At 41.7% G+C, this 19966-nt stretch overlaps 1 protein-coding gene across 1 annotated transcript in view; it reads right to left on the minus strand.

The window, feature by feature from the left end:
- The window catches only part of LOC147734916 (glycine N-acyltransferase-like), a 280998-nt gene that overhangs the window by 138713 nt on the left and 122319 nt on the right, over positions 1-19966 (minus strand). The window contains exon 5 of the mRNA XM_086953683.1: positions 17232-17412. Coding sequence (XP_086809809.1) covers positions 17232-17412 — 181 coding nt within the window. The remainder of the gene's footprint in view (positions 1-17231; positions 17413-19966) is intronic.

Raw genomic sequence — 19966 nt, forward strand, 5'->3', positions numbered from 1 at the left:
TAGTAGACTAATAGATAATAGTGTGTTGACAGAGGACTTAATAGCAGGATTCATCAATAGTCAGCCGGATCTGTGCTGCCATTATACACCTTGGTGAGACCGAGGATACGGGGGTGACGACAAGAATACTCAGGAGAGAAGCAGTATTCCCCCCGTAAGCAACCAACTGGGTGCGCTCTCGCCTACCGATCCCTAGCCCTAGCCCTGGTACCAGCACCAGCACCAGCTCCGGTCCTAGGCATCAGATAAGGGTCAGTTTAAGAGTCAAGGAGGAGTAAGAGTTCCAAAAAAGAGCCTTCCACTCGGCCGGAGAACCACGGGCAGAGAGGGAGCAGACACTGCTGTCGATACAGCGGTATTACAGCACTGAGGATACTGTGTCGCTCCATAAATAACGTCAGTTCATCGGCTCACCTGGTGCACAAGTCGAGTTGAGCCTGGATCAACCATGAGATCAGGTAAAGTGAGGAAAGCTCCTGGAGAAAAGCCAACAGCCCTGAGGGGATCGACCAAACGAAGTAGACTTGATAAAACCAATGCTAACAAGGCAAGCAACTCATAAAAAAACCCATTAATTTCACCAATTGCTTCCTTATTTGAAAAATCAGCATCAAGCAAAAATCCTGCAATGAGTTTGCAATTTCAATTTTTGAAGGACCCTGGGTCAGCATTGTTCTCGTCAACAGGGGATGTTGTGGGATTGTCGACCCCTATTGCCCCTGTAAAGAACTTAGTATCAAATGATGATATTCATACATTCTCTCCAGGGAGGCAAACTAAATCTTCAATTCAGCGAAAACCGCACCTTTCTAACGGACCGGAACAATCGGAAATTTCAGACCATAAAAAAATCCATCAGAGGCCAAAGGCAGTGCAATTATAACAGCAATGGTACATTCAGCCATGGATGATCTTAATACCACTACTACACCACAAATGGTTCCCATAAATACAATAGATCCAGTTACAAGTGCGGAGGTAATGAGGAAATCTCAACATAATTCAATACAAGCTTTGCAGTCGAGCCTCAATGAGCTTTCCCATTTCTGGCCAAACCCAAGCGATTCAATAGACAACGGCAAAGAGAATGATTTATTGACTGATATAAATTCAGTACATGAGGAGGCAGAAGTAGTAGTTGAAAATGGAACAACAATCGGTGAGCTCGGGCCATATCGAGAATCAACATAGGTCAAAAGGCCACACCGAAGCCCACTCTTTATCCACAAAAGAGAGGTATAAGAAATCAGCAAACAGTGAGGCCAATACTAATTTCAACAAGGAAGTAGGGTCTCTAGATTTTGTTGCTCCCCTACTACAAGCACTCCAAACATCCACGACTACACTAATAATGCAATCTGATAAACTGGACATTCAAATCGATCTAATGAATTGCATCTTATGTAGCCGGGATAAATACAAAACTGGACAATTTGAATAATTTAATCATCAGAGCACAAGCCAATACTCTTCAACCACAAACCACATGTACTTGTGGCCCAGTTCTTGATAAATTGAGTTCACTACCAATTGTTCTCGAAAAGATACTCACCTTAAACAAATGCCTTATTCATCCAGACATAGAGTCCGATCGACCAGGCAAACTCAAAAAAGATCGTCAATCACCAGTTGATAATAAGTCCTCCATTGGGGACGTTAATAAAGCTGAAACCCCTAGGCCCGGCAATAATACAATAAGTGATGATACCACTGAAAAAGTCACGAGTGAGGCAATTATCTCAGAACCAATAAAGCAAATTCTAACAAAGAGAAAGGAAAAAAGAACGTAAAGCGAGGAACAAAAAATTGTGAAGCAGGCTTACAGTCTGCTTTTAGAACATACCCCATTTTTTCAAATTCAAATGCAAACATGACAAAAGAGGATCATACTGGGGAAACATGTTCGGCTGTAACAGAACGAGACGTAAAGTCCACCATAGCAATTAATGTGACAAAAAAGGCTCTTAAGAGCCCCCAACTAACAGGATGTGTGACTAGCCATCTGCTTATGGCAAAACATCTGCATGATGCAGAGCCAAAGAGGAACACTTCACCCACAATCGGTGTAGACAAAAACCCTAAAAAAACTGCAAAGTATGAAAAAGACAACGACCCTCACCTTGAGGAGATCATGCAGTTAAAAGTTAATCAACAAAGCACGCCACCTCAAGACATTGTTCCACCCAGGGTTAATGACATCATGGAGGGTCATACACAAGCAACCAGTTTAATGAGGAAATCAAAATTACTTAATCCGCTAGCTGCAAATTACTCAGCAGGTAATAACAGGCCACCAGATGATATATTCAATCACTTACAAACGGCTCCTCTCATTGAAGAAGGAGAAAGAGTAACGTCTGCTCCCTCATCTCAAGCAGCCTCAGTAATAGGAGTTCAAGGCCATGCAGAAAATCCTCATAGCGTTTACCAAAGATCGACACCTAAAACCCAGACCTCCTCAAGTCAGGGAAAGAGATCTGATCCCAGTCAACCAAACCGGGTTTAGAGAAGGGATCGGAACAATATCGAACATTTTAGCCATCACAATGATAGCCGAAAAATGTAAGCGCACCAATCAGGACTTGAACTTGTGTTTTATAGACTTGCAAGTGGCCTTTGATAGTGTGGACCGGAATTTATTGTGGGCTACATTAAGAGCTTAGACGATACCATAGAGTATATTAAGGGGCCTGTTGTTATTCTATACAGATACCTGGACGCAGATTAAACTAGGGGATGGATTCCATTTATCAAGAAAGGTGTATACAACAATTGGATTAAAACAGGGTTGCTTCCTGGCTCCTCATGTGTTCAATTTATTCATTTCGGACCTCTCTGGCAAGCTAAATTCCTGTAACTCTCACTGTCCAAAATTAGGCAACCAACAACTGACACACCTAGCATATGCTGATGACATCGTGCTCATGAGTCTTACAAAAGTCAGTTTATCTGGGCTGCTAACAGTACTTTCAGCTTTCCTGTCAGCAAACAAGCTGGTTCTAAATTCATCCAAATCCATAACAATGCTAATTACCAATCATCGCACAACAAACCACAATATCTGGCTAGAAGGAAAACAGCTGGAAAGGGTTGAAAGTTATAAATACCTGGGGTATTATATCGATGATAAGCTTTCCTTAAAAGACCAGAAAAATTATTTGATACACAGAGCAGGAGCCTTAATATTTGCACTCAGTACCTTGGCAACTAAATTGGAAGGTTCATCGTTAAAACCATTACTAACTGTGATTGCTAACAAAGCCTTGCCTACCCTAGCTTATGCCAGCGTAGCAATGCATGGCAAGGATTCTGTTCTTTTAAATAATCTAATTACTAAAATCTACAAAAAGGTCTTACTTCTCCCCAACTCAGCTTCACCCGCGCAAATGCGCCTGGAATTTGGTTTAAAGAACGAATCATTGGGTCGACTTTACTCGTGCATTAAGGTGTGGTATCAGATCAAGAAGAAAGCCAACGATAATATTCTGAACACATTTTTATGACACGAACTAGAAACTCAAAAAAAATCAGAGGCAAATAAACTCCTCTCTAGCGCTTTGGAGTTAACATGCACTGCCAAGCTCTGGGATAAAAACTTGCCATTTATGTCATTCAAACAGGCCTTAAATAAAGCCGCGAAATTTCACTCATTGATCACGGACAAAGAAATTTTCTCTCATCGTTCTCATTCTTGGACTGTGATCAATAGTTACAAATCACTTACTCCAGCGGCATACTTGGATACGACAAACTCCGTCTTCATCAAAAAAAGGCTGATGGCCTTGAGATTCGGCAAATTTCCAACTTTGGCCGACGAGCCTGGCTGGAAGCACACTGATTCTGTTACATGTCGCCTCTGTGGTAACACAAAAGAATATTTAATTCACATTATATGCCACTGCAAGTCACTGAATACGGAGCGAAGGTTCTTTTAAAAGAACATCTTTTTGGTTAAGAGACCACGCACTTGCAGGACTGCAGTTATAGGTGGTTTGGACTCAACGTCCCCTCAAATAAACTGTAAGATGGTAAAGTTCTTGCTGACCTTTGAAAAACGCCTGAAAGCAATCTAATATCTGGACTAAATATTTTGTCTTTTTGTCATTTTATACTGATTTTAGTTTTCTTTTCGGAGATGTATTATTAGGATTTTACTACATTGTAATTTAACGTTTAGTTGATTTTACTCTATGAGATCTTACTTTTAATCCCTGGAAGAGTATTGTAAAGGAAATTTGTTATGGTTTTAATTACCTAAACAATAAAGTTTAAATTAAAAAAAATGTATTATTTGTTATATTTATTTTTTTATACTGATTACTACACTTTTTTAAGCAAATTATTTTTAGATATTTCATTTTTTAAATTACATTATAATTCTATTATACATTCCATTACAAAATATACTTTCTCAAAATGAATTACTTTAGTTTAAATACTTTGCAAATAGGCAATAGACTTTTAAGTAAAGTAGTTACAGTTGTTGCAATGGGCAACACAATTTCAAACACAATGCAACATTGAGCTCAATGGGAATTTCTAGTTAAATGCAATTAGTTACTTTATGGATTTCTTTTGTAACCACAGGACTGGATTCTAGATTCAGTCCTGGGACATCGCCCGTAAACAGTTGAGTAAAATCGTTTTGGTTACAGTAGTGATTTTTAAGGAATGTTATTGCATTTTAAAAGTCGACACTTAGAAACATTTTTTCACATAGAATCACCAATGTTGTCCTATGGGAGGAAATTCACTTAGCAAGTAAGTAGTGTTATTGTTACTTTTTCTGACTCAGTGGTGGATCCTGGATCTAGCACTGGTGCATCTCCTGTAAATCGTTAAGGAATGTGTTTAAGTTATACAGGCGATTTTTAAGGAATATTTGTAGTTTGTGAAAATCGACGCTTAGAAACTTTTCTTGTGAAAACCAGACAATGGATTCCTATGGAAAGAAATACAAGTTACTGGTAGGTACGCTTAGAATTACTTTTCAGGGTCAGTGCAGGGCTAAAAGATGCAGCACTGGGTTCTCTACTGATAACAGGTGAGTACATCGGAATTTGTAGTTTGAATGATTTTAGGTGAATTATTTTTCAAAGTTTGAAAACTCCACTCTTAGAAGAATTTCCAAGTGAAACCAGTCATTGTTAGCCCTTGGAAGGAAATTCAAGTTACTGGTAAGTATGGTTAGAATTACTTTTCAGGATCAGTACTGGGCTCAAAGATGCAGCACTGAGGTATCTCCTGATAACAGGTGAGTGCATCAGAATTCGTAGTTGGGCTGATTTCAGAGGGTCCCTAGAGTCAAATTAACCCACCAGGTACCTCCAATAAGCGCCATAGAGCTGTGTTGCAGAGAGGTGTAAAAAGGGACATGGCCTCTGAACACCTATCTGCAGAGCAGCTCCCTGGCACATACTAGATATACCTATTGGGCTAGTTGGCCCTCAGGGACCCTCAGTATTGAAATAGAATTAATTCCCCAACTTAAAACCCGCAACGGGGTACAGTGGTAAATGAAGGGGACGTGGCCTGAGGTGACATGTCTGCAAACATGCCCTGTGGTGCATTTTAAGTTCGAGAATTAGGGCCAGATTCACAGAACTAACTTAAGACAAAATCCTAAACTTACTATTTTTGGTATTCACAGAAGGCATTTAGTAGTAGTAAAGTTATGATTTTGTCTTAAAATTGACTTAAGACAAACTTAAGACAGACTTAAGACAAAATTCTAACTTTACTACTACTAAATGCCTTTTGTGAATACCAGAAGTAGTAAGTTTAGGATTTTGTCTTAAGTCAGTTCTGTGAATCGGGCCCTTAATTCCTCCTCAATTCTGTGGGTCCCTGTGGTCCAACTAGCCCACCAGTTACCTCCAGATGTTGACAGATGTGACAATCAACTGTGTATAAGGAAAGGAACTCGCATATCAACAATAATGTATTTATTTTAATAATCGAATAAATTAAAAAACACGAATAGCACCTTTTTTTTAAAATAAGGATAATAGGGGTTTTGGATGGGGAAGTGTATTAAAATTGTGGACAGAAAATGCACACAGTAACCAATAAATATACTTGTTTTAAAAAATGAATACAAAGATATTTATTTTAATACTCGTATAATAAAAGAGAGAAAGAATTAAATGAAAAAGAAAGAGCAAATATGTATGAGGATATAAAACGAGAGTAAAACTGTTTAACAACTTTCACTTTTACAAAACCACGTGCGGAAGTTAAACAGTTTAAATGTGAGCACATGTCAACTGAAAAACGTGACAAAAAAATGGGAGGAGCACTAAATTGGTTCCATAGTGACTTCAATAACCAAAACGTATATAAACCACACCCGTAGGATGATTACTTTTGTTTCTGTGATTTAATTACAGGTGACCAAACTACGAGCAACATAAAATTTAAGATCGTCGGATTCATCTTCAGTTTGTCGTCCATTTCCTCAGAGGGAACATAAAGATAATGTATATATTGTAATATATGAAACATTATGCTCCCTCCAGAGGAGTTGGATGTATGTCGACGGAAGGAGGAAAGAATTTTAAAGAGAGGTAAGTTAATAGTATATGTTTATGCTTTATAAATTCTTCTACTGCAAGTATATCATTATAATTTCTAAATGTAGTGTGTAAAAATATAATTGTTCTTTAGAAATGAAATGATGTAAGAAAAGTGCATGTATTATCGTCGCGAATTGAAAATACTACAGAGACGCAGAAAAAATAAGGTTTGAAATATGTACAAACCAAAGCAAAATGATCAAGTAATTCTCTTTTTCTTCGAGAGTGAAAATGGGTTTATCAGTATGTATATTGTGTAGTATTGTGACCTATTTTCACTTATGAAGAACTGCAGGTTTATCGCTGAAAGCAGTAAACATGTAAAAAAATATTATTGTTAATGTTTTCATGAAGAGTAATTGAAAAGAAATGTACAAAAAACTAAAAAGAAAGATGAAGTAGTGAGAGAGTGTTTGTAGTAGCACTTCTATTCTACTTTATCTGGAAGTAAATTATGCCCTCTTATATTAATAGGTATTTGGGGCAACACTTTAAAAAAGATTTGAATAGAGAATAGTGTTTGTGGAGAAAAAAGGGAGTGTGTGCATGTTTATATAGCGCAAAGTCGACCTACAACTATATCAGCAATTTACATGTGCACCGTTTTTACAGTACATTTTCAGGCAGGCGCAGGTTACGTTCTTTCTCTTCAATAACAGGATGTGGACACGACTCAAAGGCTCGAACACTGATTTCCAGCACCAAGTTCAACAGCATACCTGAATGACCACATAAGTATATATATTAGCTGCCTTTCATGTGCCAAAAACTACATCCTAAAGCTTTCATAGCCCTGTATTACACCAGCTGCAACACTCCACTGAATGTACAACAAACATTCATATTCGCAGAAATACGTCATGTTCACCATATTTTGTGTGCAACTATGGATGAATATAGGTTCAGTGATACCCCGTACCTCCCATGTTGGTCATGCTGTGGTACTTTACAGATATAATGACACATATGAATTTAAGACCATGGTGACGTCAGCACTACAACATGGACAACCGAATCAGTTGATTTCTCAAATAGCTCACGACAGAGCTACGCCCATAGCTCAGGGAATGGTGGTTCACAGCCTCGCACAGCACTGGCATACGTTAGTCCAGCCCACTCTACTTACGCTTCCAGGAAACCAAAACAAATTTAATGACACTTTCCTAACGCTAGAGCGACGATAATTTTAACACTGTCCTTGTAAATATGCCCACAATATCACGAGAAATACGGCAAGAATTCTTGTTCGCAACTGAAAACCATGTTAATATAAGACTGTGCACTTAACATATCAATCCACCTCGCATATTAAACATGTTTAGGTCTACTTCAGAACACATTAGGATCCCTATTGGTCCTCAAATCAAGGGCCGCCTTGTAAATACAACGCTGTTGTCATACTTTCCTCTTCCTTATTCATATTCTCATAGAAACACCTACCTTCCCACTGAGAACACCTACATTACAACTCATTGGAGATACGAGGTGACCCCTTAGCAAACTGCCTGCTAATAAGCATTAATGCATCTTTGCGTCACCTAGTAAATAGGGTGATATAATTTTCACCGCATTTTTGGCTTTTTTCTAAAAATTTCGGTGAAATGGCAATTGTTTTTATGCCCTCAAGTTTGCTATGACTCAGCAAGAACTTCCACTCCTGCCCTGCCATAGCAAACAGCAGTGTCCCGCTCCTGTGGGGGGGTGTTCCCCAAGCCTTTCCACTGCTTCAGAATGGAGACCATGCGGCCCCCCTCCCAAAATACAAAAAGCCCCGGAGGGTGGTAATCCCCGGGGCTTAGACGGACCTTTGAGCTCCCTCACCCAGTTATTTTTGCAGCACCGAGGAATGGAAGTCCCGGGCTACAGGGCCCCTGTAGTATTCAACATTCTAAACTACACACATCCTGGCTGAGCAGCATACTACAGCCCCTCTGGACCACCATCAAATGTAATATTTTAGACCCCGAGATTTGACCAACCCAGGTAGCTAATTTTTAAACAAGCACAAGAGCCTGTGCTTCATTTTTATTTTTTTTACGGCAGATCCATGCACCCCGCACACATTTCTCCTCCTGTGGGACCACCAGAGCAGGTCTAGAGGGTCAAAATATTTCTTACCTGCCCCTTTATACATTTTGAGCACTTGTTCCACTAATTTCTAGACCCTCGCTTCTACCGAGGCACAAAATGGCTGCCAACACTTCCTGGTTTTAAATGGTGACAACCACTTGACAGCCAATTAGCATGCAGCGCATGATCGGGACGGTGCGCTTATAATTCGCGCATCGACCGAAGCCATAGATATATGTACTTTTAATTGTAAATTTGTCAGGAACTACTGAACAGATTTACACCATATAAGCAAAAGGCACAAGTCTTAACTAGGGACTACAACTTTGCCAAATTTGTTGTAATTCCGTTCAGCCATTTGGGCTGTAGCCGCGATGAACGGTACCTATGGAAAACTTCATGGGGAAAACACGTTTTGGGACCCCCTTTTTTCTCAGCACATGCTTCACGAATCACCCCAAGACTTACAGGATGGTAGCGGACCGGAGGGCCCACCAGTTTTTAAAATTTCGCACAGAGTTGTCAACCGGAGCCAAAGGTATTCCAAATAGAATGTTTCGGATTTCCTATGGAAAATAGGTCCTAACTATAACTACCTACTGGCGACCGCCAGTAGGTAATAAATACATTCCTTAGGCATTTATTTTAGCAAGCATTTTAGAAAAAACTGTTTGAGAGAATTATACCAAATCTGGCGTAAAGCTAGATCTTTACTCAGGGAGCATGCTTTTTGTGAGTTGGTATAAATTTGTTCAGCTGGCTTTGAGGTTTGTAAGACTAAGGAGGACAGTAGTATGAAGAGTAGATCTAAGGCCAGTAAGGACAGGGATTGCTGTGAGCGAACTGCTAGGGTATGAACATTGCAAGCTGTATCCATAGTTGTGACTGCAAGCTGAGAGCTAGAAAGGTGTTGATGGAGCATAGAGATTATGGGGAGTAGTGCATGGACAACTTTTGTTTTAGTTGACAGTGTAGTAAAGGCAGGGCCTTGAGTGCACACATTGCTATGTTAGCCTTGCCTTTTAATCGTTTAAAAGCCATTTTGCCACTTTGCAGCTTTTGCACACGATACTGCATGTATCTGTAACTGGAAGTTAGACTGCTTGACTTTTCTTCACATGAGAAAACCTTGTTTTCGATGTCCCTAGACTTACACCACGATCTCTGTCTGTACACTGTGTGCAGAAGCCTCCAAGGTTAACAAAACAATGTAAGGTTTAGCACCTCACTTCTTGGAGAAATGCACACAGTTGCGCACTCCTATGACTCTGAAAAAAATACAATCTGTACTGGGTTTTTTGAACTTTTTGAGTGTACTTACATTCCTGATTATGCCCAGCATATCAAGCCGCTTTATTTATTGGTACAACCTACTTTCACCAAATCTTGCTGGCTGCCTGAACATTCTGCAATATTGCAATCTTTGCAGTCTGATGTTCTTGAATCTAAATACTTACTGACTCGTGACAACCACCCCATCCTGGTAATAAGGAATTGTGCCTGGTGCCGTGGGTTTCACGTACCTGACTTTTAATGAGGGTGACACAGTCCCTATAGCTTACAAGTCACATTTGTACACTTAGACTGAAATGCGATTTTCCAGTGTCGAGAAAGTTTTAACTGCGATGCAGATGGTGATTCTTAAAGAGAGAGCGCTGTCACAGGAGATACGCATGTTGGTATTTACAACGTATCCTGCCCTAGAGGCAGTGACAGAAGCCAGTGTACCAAATCCAAAAGCTTTGCATCCTCATTGGATACAATAGGCAACATCCTTGACATCTCCAGATGTCACGTTTGTCTTTGATTCCACTTTGCACACTCAGGACTACTTGTAGTATGGATTTGTTCATCCAGCTCGTTTGTCCTTGCGCCCGCTTGAGGATTTCCATTGTATCATTTACACTGACAGTTCGGCGCAACCGGGACGGGGTCAAAGCATGCTTATTCGGCGGCCTGCACAATAGTGGTTGGTACGATGGTGAATGGAGAATTCAAGTCCAATGTCCTGCATACACAGTCATTAGGGGACTGTACTGCCCAATTGGCAGATCTGCGCACTCTGGTGCTTGCATTGGAGTACGCTGACCCTTGTGTGACTACTCTTGTTGTAAGTGACTCTGACCACTGTGTACAGTCTTACAATAAAAACGTATTCTTTTGGACTCAGAATTAATTTCGTGATTCCAAAGGTAGCACTATCAAACACAAAATTCTGTGGGTTTGAGTGGCAGAGCTTAAAGAACGCTGCCACTCTTGTTTGTAATTTATACTCTTGTCACCAATGCATGGGGGTACACGCTGTTGGTAACAGTCTTGCTGATGAAGCAGCCAAGACAGGAGTTGCGACATATGTAATAGCAGCAGTTACATGTTCCAAAAGTAAGATTGATAATGGCATCTTGACAGCTATTGCTGCAAAAGAGAAGGGAGGTATTTACCTTAGAGGTTTCCCTTCTGAATACTTTTATCATTTAAATCCTGATAAAGTTCCCTATGTGAGGATTAATGACGTTGGTGACAGATTGATTCCCAACGCGGACAGCAGACATACCTTGATAACGGGGGCTCACGAGGGCCTGGCCTCAGCGCATGCTGGCGTGTCAGCGACTGTATCTCTCTTACAACAGCACTTCTGGTGGCGCGGATTGTACAAACAGATGCGTGACTATGTTCTTTATTGTAACATTTTCCAGCAGATTAAGCCTTCAACTGCTGCACGCGCACCCCAGACACATTTCTAATAAACCACTTAGGTGTGTTTATTTAGATCACTGTGGTCCTTTCTCCTCAGATACTGCGTATAAGTACATCTTAGTTGCAGTGGATCCGTGCACACGCTTTCTTTGGGTCTGGCCACAAAGAAGTGCTGATGCCCGAACTGTCATCAGGGATTTGCGTTTCTTTGTGGGAATTTTTGCATGTGGTACCCTTCATTCGGGCCAGGGTCCAGCGTTCGCCTCTAAGGCGTACAAGGATGCCATGGGATCATTGGGGGCCCAGGTCAAATATACGTCTCCACACAGGCCTGCGGACAATTCAGTTGTGTAGCAGATGAACCGTGACTAAAAGCAATCTTTGACAGCTAGTGTTTAAGTTACTGGCAGGAACTGGCTGGCCCATCTGTATAACATTCAACATGCATTTAATAATCTCCCTGGAAGGTCTCTGTGTGGGCGGACTCCATATGAAATGCTCTTTGCCATCAAAATCTTTGTCCCGGACCTTGAGGGTCGAGACATGGCGGCATCTGCCACACCTTTTGACATAGATGATCATTCTGCTGTATTACAGAACCTTCAAAAGACCTGTGACAGTCTTGCAAAGGAACATTTGCCCTCCACAACTGATGCTGCGCTTCAGATACTGGTAGTTGGCTGGCTACCCCAAGTCGGTGACCTGGTCCGTGAGAAGGTGGAGAACAAGAAGGAGTTCGGCCCCTCATATCGTGCACCAGTTCCTGTGCAGGGTACAAGAACAGTCATTTTACCTCCACTTGCTGGGGGCAAGGAAAACAGGTACATCTCAATTGACAATGTCAAATTACAGCGAGTAGCCGATTCTTCTTAGTATGACTCCAGCCGTCTCTTGTCCAGCAATGCTGTGAAATTTTGTTTTGGCTCCAGCAAATACGAACAGGCCTGACGTTGCCATCGAGATGTCTATGGTTACTAATCCTTTATTGAATTGGTGATACTCTTGATGAAACTGAGTATACATACCCCACAGATGTGTTGTTGCCTGGTGTACTCACAGATGCTGTTAACCAGTCAAGTTTTTCATTTGACACTGACTCTGAGACTTTTAAGTCCCCCTCAAAAGTTTCTATTTTTGCAATATGGTTTAAGAAACATTTTTTGATACCCCCATGGACTTACATTTGGCTGGTGCTTGTTTTTATTTTTAGATTCATGTCTATTAGGTTTGTAATTGTATTTTTTGGGCTAGTAAATGGACATAATGTTAAAGAACGATCTAAAATTTGACTAATTGATGGAACTTTGGCTCCCTACTCCTCATCACACATCATGAAAAGGGACCAGACTTTTATTAACATTACAGCTTGGCCTGTGTTTGATGGGATTTTTTAGCGATGCTGTCAAATTTCAGATACATGGTCCCACAGAGGTTATTAATGTCCCCAATGTACTTCATGTTTTAATGGGGGATGTTGTAAAACAGAACATACGCTCTGATGATTGGGATGTCCAGGCTGTAGAGGCTCCTTTTTATGATTTGAAATATTATGCTGCCTTTGATGCTGAAGATTTGTACTTAGACTCGGCTAATTATGCACACTCATACTGCTACTAACACTATGGAAATTATTTTTTGCATAAGTCTAACACTTTCAGAAATGTATTCAATTATACACAATGGGAACATTGTCCAGCACCAATTGAGGGCAGCTCGAAAACTCTTTTGAAAAAGTTTACTTATTTTACTGATTTTAATAAATCTAATCCTGAAGCATTTTATTTTAAGATGACTGCTGAGTCCTCTTCCAAAGTTAGACTCACCTACACAAAAGTATTGTATTCGAAGTCCTTTATTGATCATTTGGCTGTAGGGGGCTATGAGGTGTGGAAAGATACTATTGATCTTAAATCTGTTTGGGGTTCTAAAAGTTGGCAAGTACAGGGCACTGAAATTTTGAGTCGTGCATGTCTCATCCCGAACCATATGTTGTTTTTGAACTCGACTATTTCTCAAGCTACTTGCTTTGGATTGGCCACTTCTCAAAAACGTAAATGCTTGTTCCATTCCTAATTTGGGAGAATACCCTACATAGTACAACCACACAGATATGTCCATTGCTGATTTGCAGTCCCCGTTAGCAAATTCCTCCTTTAATATTTCCAGCTTGGATCCCGAGTGTTAGTTGTTATGGCAAAAAAGTGCAGCTTCATGCCAACACCGTTTTCTGGGTCTGGCCCCTGGCTATACACAGGTTAGGGTAGATCCCTGTTTTGAAACCGCCCATTCTGTTGTTACCTATTCCGTCAGCAAGTTATGTCAGAACTGTCTTAAACATTCCACTTTAGCGTCAGTTAAACTACATTTATCCAAATTGTCTGACGATGTTGATGTAAATGAATTTGTTAAAGGCCTTGTTCGAGGCAGATCAAAAAGATGGGTATATGCTATTTACAATGAAGTTTCGAAACTGTTTCGAATTGAAGCTTCTTCTAGACTACGTGCTATAGATCAAGCCAACTTTGAAAAAGTTCTTGCAGTGGTTGATAATAGTATTAATACTCTGTCTTCCCGAATTTATACATTAGACAAAATTGTTTCATCTGTTGTTAATATTGTTCAGGATGAAGTGTCTGTTTTGTACCATGGTCAAAATCAATTGTGTTCTATTATACAGTTTGCTTGGACTTTGCAAACCTTAAAAGCTGGTAAAGTTCCATGGAACTACATGAACACGTCCTCTTTATTTTTGCCGTTTAATTTGACTGAAAACAGCAATTTATGTCAATAAAGGGTGTTGCAAATTCCCTCTTGCACATTGAAAAGTTAGAACCTTTGGCTTTTTCTGTAGCCGAAAGTAATTCAGCTCTATGGCTCATTTATTGGTTAATAACGCTTCCTTTTCCCCTATTTAAATTCAGTTTGCGCATGAAGCATTATGCCATAGGCAGATATGAACCATTGGGTAGAGCATATCTCCATGAAGTTTGGTCTCTACCATTTACTTATAGATGCCTGAGGGAGGGTAAAGAAGTTTATTTAAAAGGTGAAGACTGCACTTCTACGCCTGATCACTCACTAGTGTGAAAAAGCGTGCAATTGCACGGCTCTTCTAACACGCAGGCTCTGAATTTAGCCTGCATTTTAAAAGGTAGTCCAGTCCCAGCTATTACACCAACTTTCACGTTGCTTGCAAACATTAGCTATTTACTTTTAAACAATGAAGACTGCTGTGGTATGCTGGCAGGGATTCCGTACATTGTGACCGTCTCCAAATGTGTAGTCTGCTGTAAGAATGTGCTGTTTCACCCTCTGCATGGGAAGTTCGATGTATCCATCTGGCCTTCCATTCCAACGTTGAAAGCAGAGTTCAACAAGATGAGTAGAATAAGGGCTCTATTGTCACAAAAAGAGGTTGCCCTTACTTCATCACGCGAAACATTTGTCCTTGAAGTGGCAAACACCCGCACTGAGGTGCATGCTCTTTTAAAGTCTGATCTCCCGCTTCATTTCGGTGCTTTGATTCACACAATATTCAATGTCTCCTCGACCACGGGTTTGGCACATTTTTTTAAAGTAGTAAGCCCTGGCCTTGTGACTTAATTCCAAACTATATTTGGGGTGATACCAGCATTTTTTCATTCTATTTTTTTCCGGCCTCTTCGGCGGCTTACCATTACTTGGTTGCTGGTGTGCTGCTTTCAATTTGCCTGCTCAAAAATGGCTGTACACCCTGTGTCACAAGACAACATGCCCCGCCTGCTCCGGCTTTGCAAACCGGATGCTTCAATACTATGGATGCTACCTCTAGCCACTTTGAGTGTAGCATATGGCTTGTCCTTCCCGATCTCCTACTTTACAAGCGTGCAACCTGTTTTTCATTTCCTGGATTTCCATTTTGAATGGGCTCATGAGTTCAATTGTTCTACTATCCGAATAATGGCCTGGGCAGCTGCACATGGAGTTCTCGGCAATTGGGACACATGGACAGCCGCACATGAATTTCTGGCACTCAGTTATCTCATAGAACACCTGAGTTGTCCTCTGATTGTGCTAAAAGCTCCGGCTGTCAAAGAACATGTGTTTTCCTTCATGGTATACGATTGGATAGCTGAAATGTTTTCGGATGATAACAACAACCTTCCCTTGGAGGCAGATGTAACTTACTGTTCATACACACTGTTGAATTGAGTTGGCATCTGTCCATCTTCAACGCGGCTTATGCTCGAACAATTTTTTTCCCTTTTATGGTTGGGTAACTAAAGCCCCCTTTTTGATTTTTTCAATTTGCTTTACTATTCTGAACTTATTACTTACAAATATACATTTTGACAAATTTTTTAACTTGATTCTGTCTCACTCGAACTTGAACTCTGCGTTCCTAAAATTGCCTCCTTTCTTGTGCGTGTTCCGATCAAGGGAGGGTGTAGTGAAGGCAGTGCCTTGCGTGCACACATTGCTATGTTAGCCTAGCCTTTTAGTCGTTTAAACGCCATTTTGCCAGTTTGCAGCTTTTGCACACAACACTGCATGTATCGGTTATTGTAAGTTAGACTGCTTGACTTTTCTTCACATGAGAAAACCTTGTTTTCGACATTCCTAGTGTTACACCACGATCTCTGTCTGGACAGTGTGTGCAGAAGCCTCCAAGGTGATGATTTCAACAATTCCTGAGAGAATCCTAAGTTGTATGTTCTGGGTTGTCTAATCATTAGTACCTTTGCTATAGGACGAAGAGCTAATGAGACACTGATGCTAGTCGGTTAGGTGTTCTAGGTACTGAGGTGAGTTTTTTGGTCCACCACTATTCACTGAGGTCCTGGGTCTCTGTGCACAGTTCTGTGTATGAGCAGGATCCCTTCAACAACAGTAGTGTGCACTACCCATCTAAGGAGATGATTCCAGAGTGAAACACAAAGTAGAAGTTCTGTGACTTCTAATCAAACAAGAGCAGTGGTGATGGCTTTTGTCCCTGGGATAGAGGGAAATCATAGGTACCTTTTAAACAAAATCTTCAAAGAGGGGCAAAGGGCTCAGGAAGTAGAGCTCAGACAGTAGAACATAGTTATTCAGGAGGGAGAGTTTGCTCTGGTGGATAAATGCATTGGACAGAGCTTGAGAGTATAGACCTCAGCTTGAAGGAGTCTCATGAAGCGCATAGTTAACAAGCATCCAGAGGCCAATCAGAAAACCCTGTGCTTTATTGTGAAGAACAGACTAGAATTGGATAAAAGGTTGCAGCCCTGTGCACACCCAACATGAAGAGTTAATATAGGGGAGTTAATATAGGGGCAGTCATCATACAGCATCTTATAAACAGGCACTGTGGATCAGGTGTCTTCATGTAAAAGTTTTATATGATCAGGGCTGCAGACACACACCTGCAGAAAATACAGTAAAGCTGACCAACACCATCATGAGCTGCCAATCCTAAGTCACACAAACTCAAGTTCTTGTTTTTTAACCATGTGTGAATTTCAGCAAGACTTATTTAAAATTCCAAGCTTCCCAGGACGACCACTTGAGCAGACCATTGGAATTGATAGTAGTAAGACCAGTAATTTATAGTGTTAGGAGACTAGAAAAACAGTGATATGAGGCACTAAGTAAACAACAAGTTACTATTTCTGCAGAGTGACATCATTTTGGAAATCCTTTGGTTTAGAATTGGGTGCCATCAGTCATAGGGCACTCATCAATTGCTCAAGTTTTAGGAGTGTGCCTTTCTCTATAATGTATAACCCAGAAGTGGATCATCGAAAGAAATAGTGTAAAAGATGTCAGGACCTAAATATGGCTGTTTTGCTCTCAGTGTTAGCACTGGAATTGATTACTTAAATTGATGTGAAATTCTTTACCTAGTGTGTGTTGTTGTCATGAAACACTCACCTTGCTTTGAGTTGACTGCTGGTTTGGGCAGATGACTCCTCTTCCAAGTTCACATTTGAACTCTTCTCACACACTCCTAAATGCATTTGCCTGACAAACAGGACTCCTGGTTCACTTGCCACCTTCAACCCTTTAAATTCAGCAATGCTCATAATCACATCATTTAGGCACTGCTGCAGACCTAGAAAGAAAAAATGAGACTGACATTTGGTACTCACTCATTTTATTAATAGAGAGTAAACCTTCCAAAAATTGTTCTGGGTCTTTGTACGACACCCACATCACGACAACATCATAAAATGAAAGCATAGGCAGTACAGACTACTTTCTCCAAAAAGCAAGCACAGAAAGTACTAAGTATGTAAACATTTGCAACTATCATCTCATCCACACTGAATACTGAGTACAATAGAACATCCTTCTAACAAACAATGTACTAGAAAAGTGCAGCCTCCTCTTTCTGTAGCCATCAAAGAGGAAGGCTATATTCATTGGCAATAAGTGAGTAGGTACCTGTTATCTATCTGGACATTGGGCTGCCTCCTAAAGAAAATTCCAACACTGTTATTGACTCATATGCCAACACTCTATCATAAACTGCTCTACAAAGACAAATGTCACGCCATTTATTTCCTACATATTGACTAACAAACTCTTATGCCCACATATACAAAGGTTTGTTCAGTTGCTTGAGAGGCACAACACAGTGTTTACAATGGTGAGAGAATATATACTAACCTATGCACTGTACTGACACACACCTTAGTAAATGTAAGCCTTAACTTTTATGTCTTCAGAGTTCTCTGGGATATGTTCAAGTTCTCAAGATAAATCTTTGTAAATTTTTTTAAAAAGTTGTGTATTTCTTAGACATATATGTGTTGCACTATAATATAGACCACAACTGTGCAGATTGTCCAACTGATAACTGCATTCCCACCTCCACTAATATTTATTTAATGCTCAGTAGCTAACACGTTTTTTACATTTTTACGCCGGCTTATATCTAGGCCAGCACAATATTATTTGCCTTATTTAGTAAATGGTTCTATTTTTCACTGGTCATCAGGCGTGCATTATCTTTTTTTTTTTACCAGAATATACGATTCTAGAAGCTGACGCTGGAACGTGGGGAGCTAGGTTTAAATGCTGTGCTGGCCTTCATGCTAAACCCATCATTGTGTGATAATGGGCAGATCAATTAATCTCCTGGTGCCTAGATGTATGTAAAATGTGGTTGTCTAATCCATGCTTGATTTACATGATCTAAAATCATCCCCCAACCCTTCACATAATGTACAGTCTCTGAAGTGTAATAGCTAGGTTTGTACAGTATAAATACCACTACATAGATACATACATATGTACATACATACATACATAGTCCGGCTTCCGAGCCAACCACAGCACCGAGACCGCCCTCATCGCCGCCACCGACGACATCCGAGCCCTGATGGACAATGGAGAAACAGCGGCCCTCATCCTCCTAGACCTCTCCGCGGCATTCGACACGGTCTGCCACCGCACCCTAGTACGGCGCCTCAGCAACGTCGGAATCCAGGACAAGGCGCTGGAGTGGATCACCTCCTTCCTCGACGGGAGAACACAGAGAGTCCGCCTACCACCGTACAAGTCAGAGGCCACCGAAGTCATCTGCGGCGTCCCCCAAGGATCATCTCTGAGCCCCACCCTCTTCAACGTCTACATGAGCCCCCTCGCGGCCATCGTACGCAAACACAACCTCAGCATAATCTCCTACGCCGACGACACCCAGCTGATCCTCTCCCTGACCAACGACCCCGCCGCCGCCAGAGCCAACCTGCACGAAGGGATGAAAGAGGTAGCCGAGTGGATGACGACCAGCCGCCTGAAACTGAACTCGGACAAGACGGAGGTCCTCATCCTGGGCTCCTCTCCCTCCGCCTGGGACGACTCCTGGTGGCCTCCCGCCCTGGGCACCGCACCCAAACCGACAGACCATGCACGCAACCTGGGCTTCATCCTGGACTCCTCCCTCTCCATGACCAGGCAAGTCAACAACGTCTCCTCGGCATGCTTCAACATCCTACGCATGCTACGGAAGATCTTCTGGTGGATCCCCACCGAGACCAGGAAGACCGTCACCCAGGCCCTCGTCACCAGCCGACTGGACTACGGCAACGCCCTCTACGCCGGGACCACCGCCAAGCTCCAGAAGAGACTCCAGCGGATCCAGAACGCCTCAGCCAGACTCATCCTCGACATCCCACGAACCAGCCACATCTCCGGACATCTGCGAGACCTTCACTGGCTCCCCGTCAACAAAAGAATCACCTTCCGCCTCCTCACCCACGCACACAAAGCCCTACACGACCAAGGCCCGAGCTACCTCAACAGCCGAGTCAACTTCTACGCTCCCAACCGCCACCTCCGATCAGCCAACCACGCCCTCGCCGCCGTCCCCCGCATCCGAAGAGCGACTACAGGAGGAAGGTCCTTCTCCCACCTGGCCGCCAAGACCTGGAACTCCCTCCCGACCGACCTGCGCCTGACCCAAGACCACCTCTCCTTCAGGAAGAAGCTGAAGACCTGGCTGTTCGAGCAGTAGCGGCTCCCCCCCCCCCCAGCGCCTTGAGACCCCACGGGTATGTAGCGCGCTTTATAAGTGTCACTGATTGACATACATAGAAACAAAATTGTGTTTGAGTTAATGTAACCTAAGCAATATGGGTGTGTGAAAATTGTATTAGTGCTTG

Source organism: Lissotriton vulgaris, chromosome 1_2 (assembly GCF_964263255.1).
Source record: "Lissotriton vulgaris chromosome 1_2, aLisVul1.2, whole genome shotgun sequence".
NCBI lineage: Eukaryota > Metazoa > Chordata > Amphibia > Caudata > Salamandridae > Lissotriton > Lissotriton vulgaris.